At 38.9% G+C, this 13,750-nt stretch overlaps 1 protein-coding gene across 14 annotated transcripts in view; it reads right to left on the bottom strand.

The window, feature by feature from the left end:
- The window catches only part of AMPH (amphiphysin), a 301,464-nt gene that overhangs the window by 60,273 nt on the left and 227,441 nt on the right, over nucleotides 1–13,750 (bottom strand). For 11 of the 14 annotated variants that reach the window (XM_077491630.1, XM_077491632.1, XM_077491634.1 and 8 more), the window contains 4 exons: nucleotides 9,525–9,607; nucleotides 7,899–8,037; nucleotides 4,106–4,126; nucleotides 2,052–2,180 (listed from right to left, as the gene is read on the bottom strand). In XM_077491630.1, the coding sequence (XP_077347756.1) occupies nucleotides 2,052–2,180; nucleotides 4,106–4,126; nucleotides 7,899–8,037; nucleotides 9,525–9,607 (372 nt within the window). The remainder of the gene's footprint in view (nucleotides 1–2,051; nucleotides 2,181–4,105; nucleotides 4,127–7,898; nucleotides 8,038–9,524; nucleotides 9,608–13,750) is intronic. The other 3 variants (XM_077491631.1, XM_077491636.1, XM_077491633.1) reach the window with 1 other exon arrangement.

The following is a 13,750-nucleotide window of genomic DNA, read 5'->3' as shown; positions in this document are numbered from 1 at the left end:
AAGGAGGTGTATAGGTGGGGCAGATGAGCAGGGAGTTACAGTGGTGGGGCAGGAGAGCAGGGGGAACAGTGGTGGGGCAGGAGAGCAGGGGGAACACTGGTGGGCAGGAGAGCAGGGCCATACAGAGGTGCGACAGATGTGCAGGAGGTACATTGGTGGGGTAGATGAGAAAGCAGGTTATAGTGGTGCAGCAAATGAGCAGATGGATTCAGTGTTAGGACAGATGAGAAGATGATTCAGTAGTGAGACAGAAGAGCATGGGAAAACAGTGGTGGAGGAGATGTGCAGGGAAGTACAGTGGTGAAGCAGATGGGATCAGGGGTACATTGATGGGGCACATGAGCAGGAGGGTTACAGTGGTGGGACAGAAGGGCAGGGGGTACAGTTTTGGGGCAGATGTGCAGGAGGTACAGTGGTGGGAGGGAAGAGAAGGGGGTTCAGTAGTGGGACAGAAAAGCAGGGAGGTACAGTGATGGGGCAGATGAGCAGGGGTTCAGTGGTGGGACAGATGAGCGGGGGGCATTCAGTGGTGGGCCAGATGAGAAGGGGGATACAGTGGTGGGGTAGAAGAGCAGGGGGGAACAGAGGTGGGACAAATGTGCAGGAGGTACAGTTGTGTGGCAGAAGAGATAAGGGAGTACAGTGGTGGGGCAGATGAGAAGATAAGTTCAGTGTTAGAACAGATGAGAAGATGGTTCAGTTGTAGAGCAGATGTGCATGGAGGTACATTGTGGGGGGGGGGGGAGGGGCAAATAAGAAAGGGGGAACATTGGTGGAGCAGATGTACAGGGAGTTACAGTGGTGGGACAGATGAGCAGTGGCGTACAGTGGTGGGGCAGATGTACAGTGGTGGGGCAGATGTGCAGGGGGCTACAGTGGTGGGGCAGTGATCTAAAGGTGTGAAGGTGCATGAATTGGGGCTGATCTGAGGCGGGAGAGTGCTTGATGTTAATTTCTCACTACTAAAGTAGTTTATAACATTTACTTTATACAAAATCATTTTCGTGATTGAGAGTGTGAAGTTTACATTGTTTTGTTATAAAATCCGCACGCTCAATCTCTTTGAAAAACTTTTTCGGCACACTGTGCTCAAAAGGTTGCCTACCCCGTTATAGACTGAGAAATAGTGTCTATAATGAAATGAAGAGCCTTCACAACAGAAAATGGATAAATGGAATCACACATTTTAAATAGTAAAGCTCCACTTCATATATACAAAAGGAAATCCTATTAAGAAAAAGAGTGTTATATATCATAAGATTATTTTTAGAACAATAAATTTAAACTAAAAGTGTGCATCCAAAATTCAAACCAATTCAGACCAATAATGCTCACACAAGAAACATAAAAAGAAAAAAATTATTTATCTTTAGAGTTGGACAGACAAAAAACAGCAACTCAGCATTTTGCTACAGGAATGCTGATAGGCTGCACGCATTGGCAGCTCTGCAGTAAAATAATTGTTTTCTTGTCTTATAAGACTCAACAAGCGAAAGTCACTCAGAATGTAGAATAGGTGCAGTGTGCAATGTTTAGAGACAGTGGGTTCGATTGACTAAAGGCAAATGTACTGTTTACTTAGCAAGGGAAGTCTTTGCAAGAGAATTTGTCCTAGGGCTTAGTGAATAAGGTGAAATTTTGCTGACTTCCAACATCTAATCATGAGTCATAAAACAAAATCCTTCAGAAACTTTTCAGATAAAAGCCAACCCGTAGGCCCCATACTAGTTTTATGATGATGAAACGTATCTATTCAGCTTTAGTGCAAGTGACCCCACTGCTCTGCACCTAGTATTAAGAAAACTCAATTTCTTAGATAAGGATTTTTATCCCAGATTTATTTTTTTCCAAAATATACTTTCATAGATTTCTCACCAACTAGTCTATTTTGTTCTATATATTCACCCAGCCTAATGGCACCCATCATTGCTTGTTACAGAACTGAAGCATAAATCTAATTTGATATTCACTGTAAAGGACAGGGCAGACCTCTAAACATTATTTCATACATGCCGTATACATGTGTGTATAAATAAATATACATTACTAACCTGTGATGGGGTTGTCACATTGATCTCAGGGACAAAATTATCTTCAAAGAAGCTAATAATGTTTTCCTGTTGCAGTTCTTTTGATGGCGTGAGCTTCGGTAATGGAGGAACAGGAGGGCCTTTTCTCAGCTGCCATTAAAACATTCATTATTTCATTTGTGAGACTCTTATGTCCATAATTTACCTTACAGATAATGTATAATCTAATAACTGTATATTCTACCAACAAAGGATGGCCTAGAAAACATTCCCTTTGGAAAATGCTCCTGTGAGATATTATATCTGATAGCTTTCTGAACCTAAATCAAACAGGGAAGTTTGTGCCACCTAAAGTACATGGTTTTACTCTATCTATAAATATTTGCACTTCAGAGTTCTAGTACTTGCCTCAGTATGACTAATAAACGGTACACCTAAGATCTATGATTTGTATTTAAATGGTGGCACATTTGGATGCTTATAAAGCATGTTTAACTGTGAGGATGGTAAGAGTATCTATCACTGTGCAAAACAGAGAATATTATGACTATAGTAAAGCAAAGCATTATGGGTGCTGAGGTATAACTAGCATACTGATATCAGATATTCTAAAGCAGTGATGGCGAACCTTGGCCCCCCAGATGTTTTGGAACTACATTTCCCATAATGCTCTTGCACTCTGCAGTGTAGTTGAGCATCATGGGAAATGTAGTTCCAAAACATCTGGGGTGCCAAGGTTTGCCATCACTGTTCTAAAGCCTTTCAGTGCAACAGATCATATATACCATCATAATTCATTGGCACAACCCATATTAGGTACTGTATACATGTCAAACACAAATGAATACATGAAATGTGTATATCAATATAATCAGCATCGTGTATCAATAATTTTACTTAAAGTGTATGTATAGCCATTTTTTTTTTTGGTTTGAGTAGGGCAGGGAGGAGTTTGATCTCTTGCCAAGTCTCTGTTGCGTTTTGTATCCTCTAAAACAGCCTTGCCTCTGGTGAGTTTTCCCCAGCTATATGGTCACTAATGTGTTGAAAAGGTGATATTAACCTAAGTGAGATAAATCACTCTTATGCCCTGTACACACGGTTGGACATTTAGACGGAAAAAACATTTCCGACGGATTTTGGCTCAAACTTGTCTTCCATGCATTATCGTTGAGAACGAAGTGATGTACAATACGTACTACGGGACTATAAAGAGGCCAGTAGCCAATAGCATTTGTCCCGTAATTTATTCTGAGCATGCATGGCCCTTTGTGCGTCAGAATTGTCTACACACGATCAGAATTTAAACAATTGGATTTTGTTGTCGGAAAAGATTGCCCTGTACACACAGTCGAACTTTCCGTTGGAAAATGTGCAATCGGAATTTCTGACAACACAATAGAATCGCACATTTTCTGTGGGCTCAATTGGACTTTTTCTGTTGGAATTTCCGACACACAAAGTTTGAGATCTGCCCTGTGCACACGGTCAGACATTCCGACGACAAACTCCATCTGATTTTTTTCAACAGATTTTGGTCCAAACTTGTTTTGCATACACACGGTTGCACAGGCTATTGAACTTCCTTTTTCTCAGCTTGTTGTACGTCTTGTAGGTCCCCATGTTCCCACGTTCGTAATTGTTGGCCAACATTTGTATAACCGAGTGCATGGAAGACAAGTTGGAACCAACAACCTTTGAACAAAAATCCATGTTTTTTTTGTCGGAAAGTCCGATCGTGTGTACGGGGCATAATAGAGCCCTGGAAGGCAGTAAAAAACAGAGATTCTAATTCCTCTCTACTTTTAGTTTTCAGCTTGACACACACATTCTAAGTTTATATTTATTTCAAGGATTAGTCTTGGTGCAGTCAGTGTGTCCTGGAGCACGCAGTAAAACAACAGATTTTTTTGCTTTTGCATTTGTTTTCTAGTTTTAATTGCATCTAAAGGGCAAATTGAAGTGTAAATGTTAACAGACATTGAACATATCGGAAAAAAAAGAAAGAAGCGCTATAGTTCTAGCCAGTTACAAGTGAAAAATAATTAACATTCATCAACTGAAATATAACTCACCAAATCTAATAACTCTGTAATCTTTGTTAGAGAAAAAAGGCAATATTATTAATATCACTAAGGAATCCAGTAATGGTTCAAAAACGTCTTGTACCCAAAAGTACACAATTAAGTGCAGTAACATTATATTTTTAAATTTACAAGTATGCCTTTTCTCATGCACACATTCCAGTTAGATTTATGTAAGCCTCTCAATGGCTGTTTTATTTAAGTAGGCGCTTATTCGCTTTGTAGTATCATTGGGAACCGTATTGGGGTAGATGTAAATATCAAAATCAATGTAGGTCAGTGGGGTTGATTTACCTAAAGACAAATAGACTGCTCACCTTGCAATTGAAGTTGTTCTTTGCAGGGGAAATTTCCCCAGCAATTTGTAAATTACCTTAAGCTCTGCTAAAGTCCATCATCTAATCATGTGCAAGCAAAAAAAAAAAAAATGTTTTGTTTTACTTGCATGTGATTGAGTCTTCTTTGCAAAGTGAAATGTCTCCACATTCAGTAAGCTTAAGAGAAAATTCCCTTGCAAAGTGAATAGTCAATTTGCCTTTATTAAATCAATTCCAATGTCTTGGATCAAATTCACACAGTGATTAAGGGAGAATTATATATAAAGAAAGTCATCATGTGTATTCTGTTTTACCTCAGCTGGATATTAGGGATGTCCTTGTATATACACTGAGCAAAATTCTAAATGAGACACTTCTGTTTGCCCTATTTATCATGAGCTGAACGCAAAGATCATGGATAGTGCCATGCATTTTCATGCTGCAACATGAGGCAATGCTCGAGGATGAATGGCACAACAATGGGACTCATCACAGCATCTCTGTGCATTCAAAATGCCATCAATAAAATGCACCTGTGTTCATTGTCCATAGTATATGCCTGCCCATATCATAACACCACCGCCACCATGAGCCACTGGATCCACAATGTTGACATCAGCAAACCACTCACCCATATGACACCAACACCTCAAGTTGCAGCATGATAATGCATGGCCCCATGATGCAAGGATCTGTACACAATTTCTGGAAGCTGAAAACATCCCAGTTCTTGCATGGCCAGCATAATCACCGCACATGTCACCCATTAAAAAAAAAAAAAAGAAACAAATCAGCCCAATACAATCTCACAATTAAAAAGCAGCTGAACACCAAGGGTCAAAATTTCAAATCCCTAAGGTAAAATCATAAAACAGGCAATGCAGCGCTAAATAAGTCCAAAATAAAAATGAAGAAACAATCCATGCAGACTTCTATGATAGTACTAGCATGCAGGTGACTTTGTGGGAAAAAACCTCCACCAGAGTAGTAGATGGCCGCTCACCTCAACAAATGGACCCTTTGGTTATAGAGGGTCTCATATGCCTTCCCACTAGGGTTATATATGATGGAACATTCCACAGGCCCAGGCCACAGTCAACAACCTGATCAACTCTATGCAAAGAAGATGTGCTGCACTGTGTGAGGGAAATGGTGGTCACACCAGATACTGACTGGTTTTCGGACCCCCCAATACAGTAAAACTTCACATTTTAGAGTGGCCTTTTATTGTGGCCAGCCTAAGGCACACCTGTGCAATAATCATGCTGTCTAATCAGCATCTTGATATGCCACACCTGTGAGGTGGATGGATTATCTCGGCAAAGGAGAAGTGCCCACTAACACAGATTTATGAATGATATTTGAGAGAAATAGGCCTTTTGTGTGCATAGAAAAAGTCATAGATCTTTGCGTTCAGCTCATGATAAATAGGACAAACACAAAAGAGCTGCGTTTATAATTTTTCTCAGTGTATTTAGGCAATATGACTTTATACTAAAATGAGGGTTGTTTTAGAAAAGGGAAGACTCATTATTTTAACATTAGAATTGATTATTTAATGAATTAAATTGATTGATGAAAATTGATTTAATTGATGAAAAGTTTAGATAAAAACAAATGTCTATTAGAATTATCAGCACTTCGGGCGGCACAGTGGTGTAGTGGTTAGCATTCTCACCTAGCAGTAAAAGAGGTCACTGGTTTGAATCCCAACCCCGACACTACCTGCCTGGAGTTTGCATGTTCTCCCTGTGTCTGCATGGGTTTCCTCCAGGTACTCCAGTTTCCTCCCACACTCCAAAGACATGCAGGTAGGTTAATTGGCTTCTGTCCCAAATTGGCCCTAGTATATGAATCAGGACCTTGGATTGTGGGCTCCTTGAGGGTAGGGACTGATGTGAGTGTGCAATGTACAGGGATAGGGACAATTGTAGACACTCACTCAGGATGGACTGGTGTCTTTATTCAACCTTACTAACTATGTAACTTTTGGTAATTAGGTTCAGAGTTGGTGGATGTTTACAGTGCAGAGCTCCTGACACAAAGAAGGATGCCCTAACCTAGGGCCTCCTTTACATTAACAAACCCTGTCATCCTCAAATTAACCTTCCCTGTAAACCTAACACTAACCTTATGTGCATAACCTGTTGTTTGACTACTTCCTCTGCACCAAGCACCATTCTATACTGTATCAAAAGACATCAGAAACAAAGTCCTGGCACTGAAATCTACTGCTTCAAGAAATGAAACTCTCTTTTTCAAATAAACGATTCACTTATCATGTGAAAACATTGTCTATTTCTTTAGTAAATAGACCTCAAGAATATAGAAACGTGTTCAAGAGCCCAGATCCTTTAATACCTAAAACAAAGTCTGCCTATGAAGAAGAAGCATATCTTGCTTTAACTATGAAAACAACCTTGCAGGTAATCAAATGCCCAGCCATCCAGATATTTCAGTTTGTACAGTGTACAATTATGAAGATCTCCTAATGATCTCCCCAATTCCTCCCATTGCTCATTTATTCTGTGTTGGCTTACTTGAAACCTGTAATAATATAATACCTTCATTGGGTTGCTGAAATATAGCAAATATTGGATGTAAAGAAGTAAAAATGTGCCTAGCTGTATGTGACTGCTTATATGAATCTACATAATGCTGTGTTTTAAGTAGTTTTTGAATTTTCTATAAATTAAAGATTTATTATCTAGCCTGCAGTTAGCTCTTCCATATGCTGAAGTATAGCATCTGACAGCTGTCAAAAATGATAAATGAGCTGCTTCACAAATAATAGAATCCTACACATCAATGATCACTACCTATTTCCCATGCAGATAGAACCTATAAATAATAAATATTGGACTCCACTTAAAGTGGAACTAAACTCTCTCGAGCAACATTGACTGTTTTAATACTTATATTATATTCTAATATGCTAATATTCTTAAATAGATAGGAAGGTAAATTATATTTACTTGCTTTAAACTTTATTTTTATTTATTTGTAACATTTCTTCAGTTGCTTTCTGGTTTCTTGCCTAGGCCAAAACTAAGTCTTACAACTTGAGCCTTCACGAGCATCTTATTTCATCTGGAGGAGGGGCTTACTCAGCTAGGCACACCATGCCTACCTGAGCTAAGGGCAGGTGGATTTCAGGAAGTAAATACTACATGAATCATCTGCCTTTACTTAAGATGGCTAGAAATGCTAGGGAGTGTTTATCAAAGTGATTTTTCAACAAAATAAAGAATGGAAACATGGATGGATGGGTAAATGTGCAATGTGAAAACTTATTACGCTAACCTGTAAACCAACAAAAAACAGCTGCTACACACGAATGTGACAAAATTTGAATGTTACTCTCCCGGTTTATATGGATGGATGGGTGCCTTTGTTTTGAATATTAAAAATAGATAGCTTTATCAGCTTGTGGTGCTCAGATACAGTTATGTTCACCTTTAACATACCTGTGATGGAGATTTAGGCCTTGCAGGTGCAGGAGATGCAGGGGCTAATGTATGGTTTGGACTTGCTAATGGACTGGGGATCTGTGAAACTTCTTCAGGTGGCGATGGAGTCTTTGCAATGCGAAGGGGTCCAGAATCACTAAAACATAAAAAGTAGGTAAAAAGTAGGATTGGTCAGAAGTGTATCAGCTTGGTTATAACACCATATTTTTAAAACAAACAAACAAACAAACGTTGTGATAGGCCAGTGCACCATTTATGATGTTAATGTTGCACATTCTTCCCATTGAAAAGCTTTATAAAACACATATCAACATTTTATAGATTAGCGCGTAAAATTCATACTTTGCATTACATGGTTATTCTATTCACTACTTCAGTTTTATATTACTCTCTCAGCAGAAATTATAAATTCTATTAGCAGGCATGTTGTAGTAGCATATTAAAAGGGCAGCAAAACCTGGAGGCTAGCAACAATGTTTTTTTTCCTAAATTACTAAGGGTCCACTGGCTGTCGAATTTACAATATACTAGGAGCTACATTTATTTTACCCAAGGAAAAATAGCACACTGACACTTCAAGTCCCAGCTACTACCGAGCACTAAACTAGACTACATGTTTTAAATTGCATGATTGAGAATTTGACATTCAATCATACAGAAAAAGCACAGCTAAACAATGCTTTTACTCAGGTATGGCAGTCCACTCACCATCGTTTTCTGTTGCAACATTAAAGAAACAAAATTATTTTATGTTAACCAGCAACTCCAGGCAAGAAGTGAAACCAATCAGTGAATTGCCATTGCTATCCAGAAAACTCTGCATCAAAGCAATTTATCTGAAAGTGACACTATCACAAGACTGTTACACGCCTCCTGAAGAAAATGCTATTTGCCTGGCTATGTTTGACCAAACAGATCCAGTATAAGCATGCTGTAAGTAAGTGTTGGAAAAGATTCAGAGTTCCTCATTCTGGGTCACCAATTCAGAAACTATTGAAGTGAGAGCATGACAGCCAGGGAGCTAGCATTCTTCAAAGGAGAGTTCAGCAACGTCAGCCTCCATGATTCTTATATGAAAACATGGTTTATGGTTATTATTTGAGGAACTGTGGTTCTGAACAAGCCCCAAAACAGTGGCAGTAATAGTCCAAAATATTCCATCTGGTTATATTTCAATTTGCTTGAAGTTGTTTAGTAAGAGGTTGACCTTTTTGGCATTCATGTTCATCTGTTCATATTTTTACAATAACCATAACCCATGTAAGGATTTGATAAAATTATCCTAAATATTATAATGTCAGAAAGTAAACCAATGAAATCAACATTGGGTAGAATTCTATGCTTCTGATTGGTTTTATGTGCTGTGTGAGGGGTCCAGGAACTCAAGAAACTGAACTTACTATTGTAGTCAAATAAAAACATGTATTATACAGCAAAAAGTTATGTACATTTAAGTAACTACTTGTAAATCTTTTATTTTTGTTTTTAATAAATTAACCAGACTGGAATTTGAATCCCATTTGAGGACTTCAATTGGATGTAAAATGAATGAATTTTATACAACACTGTATCTTTTTAGTATTGCAATACAAACTGTAACCATATTTTTAAAACTGTACCTACCTTGGTGCTCCTTGAATAGTAAAAGCTTTATCAGCATGCTGCTCTCCTAATGTGTTCATAACTTCAAATAGTTTGTGACACAGCTGCCAACAAAGAGAGAAAATAAACCTTCAATCAACCTTTAACTGTATACTGAGAATGAGAGCTTCTATTTTGCTGAAAATTGGAAATGTTATTTTTTCAAAATTTTTAGGTTATGAGGATATATAGAGATGGTTTCAATCTCCCCAATGGGGACACAGACATCAATAAAAACCCAAGAGACATTCTAACCCTTACCAACGCTATATAAAAAAATGCTTTAAAGCTGTAGTAAGCATTGCTGGAACACTTGTACCTACAGGTAAGCTTATAATAAAGTTTACTTGTAGATACAAGGAATATCTCCTAAATGTGCACCGTTCAGGAGATATTCTCTATCTCTTCAGCCAGTGATGTCACCTACACTTGCTCCCTGAAGGGACGGCATACTCACTCCATCCCTTTAGAGCTCCATGCTGTGGCTGTGACTTTAGTGCAGTGATGTCATCACGGCTTGGCCATTTATATGATCGCAGCCCACAAACCCAGAAGAAAGACCAGGTGAAGACGGAAGTCCTGTCAATGGCGACAGCACGCTGCTGGAGGGCTTTCCTTTTTCAGGTGTTTCATAATGTAATATGCAATGCAGTATAGGACAGTATAGCAGTTCCTTTGATCATTTTCAAGACCCACCCAAAGGTTGTCCTAGATACTTCCCTCTGGCAATTTACCTTTTTAGTTTCATACTCTTACTATTGTTTGGTCCTAAAGACTTGCCCCTATCCTGTCTTCCTCTTTACATCTTCTCCTTTAGTCCCGCGTTATACCCTACTACGCCACCTCACTATTCCTATAATTATAAGTCCTGACACTCCATATTTTACCACTTTTATGACCTATATGTGCAATAATCGCCATTACCGTTTATTTTCTTTTTTTCTATGCCTTTTATATATATTTATTTTATATGTATTTATTTTTTTTCCCTTTGGATAGAGTAATGGAGGATTAAAATCCCTGCGAGATTTTTTGTTTCCATCTGTATCACATTGGAGAGATTCATCTTCACTTCCTGTTCCATAGCCAAACAGGAAGTGAGAAGAAATCCCTGCAAATTAATTGAATTCCTTGGGGAACCCCTGGTCAAAAGAATTTGTTTCCCCATTGAAGGAGTTCCCCTCTATTACTTTTCTGGGGACAACCAAAATTTGGGGTTTTCTTTTGCTTTCATTTTAAGACCCCTTTCACACTGCCAGTGTTTTTCAGGTGCTACAGCGCTAAAAATAGCGCCTGTATAGCGCCTGAAAAAAGCGGCTCTTTTCACTCCAGTGTGAAAGCCCAAGGGCTTTCACACTGGAGCGGTGTGCTGGCAGAGCGTCACAAAAAGTCCTGCCAGCAGCTTCTTTGGAGCGGTGAAGGAGCGGTGAACTCACCGCTCCTCCACCATTCCTCCACCGCTGCTCCCCATTGAAATCAATGGGGCAGCGCTGCAATACCGTTGGCAAAACACCGGTCTGGCACCCCACTAGCTGTGGAATAGCACCACTAAAATGAAGGTAAAGCGGCGCTAAAAATGGCGGCGCTTTACCGCCGACACCCAGGGTGGCTCAGTGTGAAAGCGTCTTAAAGATAATGGTAAACAGGACAAAGAGAGAGGGTAAATCTCCCTCTCCACTCTATCCAAAACGTAAAAAAAAGTTTTGCATTTAGTTATACTTACATTTTTTATGCATCTATTGCACCCTTAGAAGTATTTTACATCCTGTATAATCTTTACAAGGATTTTCCTACCAAAATAATGGTCTAGTATCGCTTTCCTGTTTATATGATGATGTTGAGTAGGGAAAAAAAGGCAAAAACATGGCCTTTTGGCGCAGTCAGTGAGAAAAGAAATGCGGTCTTGCCCACTCTCAAGGTCTTTTTTATACCCCTACAGAAAAATGTGTGGTTTGAGCAGTTCTGTTGATTTAAGGCTGATGTTTTTTCATTTATCATTCAGCGTGCGTGTTTTTATTTTCTTGTCCTTGCATCATCATAATTCTCTACAAAAGATGTGTAGCCAATATTTTTTTCTAGAAAGCTCAGCTGAGTAAAGCAATAAAAATAATACAGCATTTAAATTTCTTATACATGCACTGTTTACATATGGCACAACTGGGAGGCTTGAATTAAGTTAAGCAATAAATATGCAATGTTTCTGCTCACTTTAATGCATGCGCTCAAATAAGGAACAGATTTTAAAGCAATGCCAAAATGCCAGCTCCTCAATAAATAAGCAAGGAACACAGGCAGCTATTTTACAATGGTACAAATCGCTCTCCAGGGAGAAATAGTTTTTCTATTGTTTTCATAAACATTCAGAGCCTACAGGGATAGAAGATGTTAAACTTGGCAGTTTACAAATAAATCTGAACAGTCCTGCAATGACTTTCATGCTTGTAGACAGAGTTACAAAGGCAGAAGAAATTCAATTGTTTCCAAGCTAAACACTATAAATTTATAGAGAGAGTGCTTTGCGATAAATGAAAACAAAGTTACAAATGATAAATATAATGAATACTGCTGCAAAGAACATTGATTAGAAACAGTCCTATTTTTATAAAGTGCCGATACATACACCAGTTGTTGAACAGATAAGGCAGTTTTAGTGTATTTTTTAAAGCTTTCTTCATTGTATTTGTGAACGATACTTAGCTAAGCAGGACAATAACTTTTCCGCAGGATGTGGAAACCTTGCAAAAAGATCTGAACAAATTAATGGGGTGGGCAACTACATGGCATATGAGGTTCAATGTATAAAAATTTAAAATAATGCATTTGGGTGGCAAAAATATGAATGCAATCTATACACTGGGGGGAGAACCTCTGGGGGAATCTAGGATGGAAAAGGACCTGGGGGTCCTAGTAGATGATAGGCTCAGCAATGGCATGCAATGCCAAGCTGCTGCTAACAAAGCAAACAGAATATTGGCATGCATTGAAAGGGGGATTAATTCCAGAGATAAAATGATAATTCTCTCGCTCTACAAGACCCTGGTCCGCCCGCACCTAGAGTATGCTGTCCAGTTCTGGGCACCAGTTCTCAGGAAGTATGTACTGGAAATGGAGCGAGTACAGAGATGGGCAACAAAGCTAATAAAGGGTCTGGAGGATATTAGTTATGAGGGAAAGTTGCGAGCATTGAACTTATTCTCTCTGGAAAAGAGACGCTTAAGAGGCAAAAAAAGATTTCAATTTACAAATACCATATTACCACTATACGGATAAAACTTTTTTGCGGAATGGAATTTAACAAGACACGTGACCACTCATTAAAATGAGAAGAAAAGAGGTTTAACCTTAAACTATGTAGAGGGTTCTTTACTGTAAGGATGTGGCCTCAGCGGGGAGCATTGATAGTTTCATGAAACTATTAGATATGCACCTGAACGACCACAACATACAGGGATATACAATGTAATACTCATATATAATCACACACATAGGTAGGACTTGATGGACTTGTGTATTTTTTCGACCTCACCTACTATGTAACCTACTATGTAACTATGTATACTATTACTATGTGCTGAAGCATGCCATACAAAACTGAAATCCTATTTTTTTTTCTGTGCACAACAGCACATTATGTGGGTGTGAACTGAAACTATAGGACATAACGCAAATTGCCTTATTTTTACATTGGGGCCATGTATGGAAACGATGCTGGTGTGAACAAACCCTAGATGTGCTGCTGCAAGATAAATCCAGGTACTGAATAGCCGGTACAAAAATGCGATCCTTACTGGTGAGTGCATGCAGCTTTCACATGACCACTTCTTTTGTCATCCCCATAATATGCAGGTTTAGTAAGGATGAGCCAAACACTCCCCGGTTCGGTTCGCACCAGAACCTGCGAACAGACCTAAACTTCGTGTGAACTTTAGAACCCTATTAAAGTCTATGGGACTTATACGTTCTAAATCAAAAGTGCTCATTTTAAAGGCTTATATGGAAGTTATTGTCCTAAAAAGTGTTTGAGGACCTGGGTCCTGCCCCATGGGACACGTATCAATGCAAAAAAAAGGCAGTTTTAAAGTGAAACAATAAAAGTGTAATATTCCTTTAAATTTCGTACCTGGGGGTGTCTATAGTATGTAAAGGGGCGCATGTTTCCCATGCTTAGAACTGTCCCTGCACAAAGTGTCATTTCTGCAGGAAAAAAG

This window comes from Lithobates pipiens, unplaced genomic scaffold (assembly GCF_037356315.1).
Source record: "Lithobates pipiens isolate NorthernLeopardFrog02 unplaced genomic scaffold, aLitPip1_a1.2 Scaffold_19, whole genome shotgun sequence".
Lineage (NCBI taxonomy): Eukaryota > Metazoa > Chordata > Amphibia > Anura > Ranidae > Lithobates > Lithobates pipiens.
This window is presented reverse-complemented; position numbering and strand designations above follow the sequence as displayed.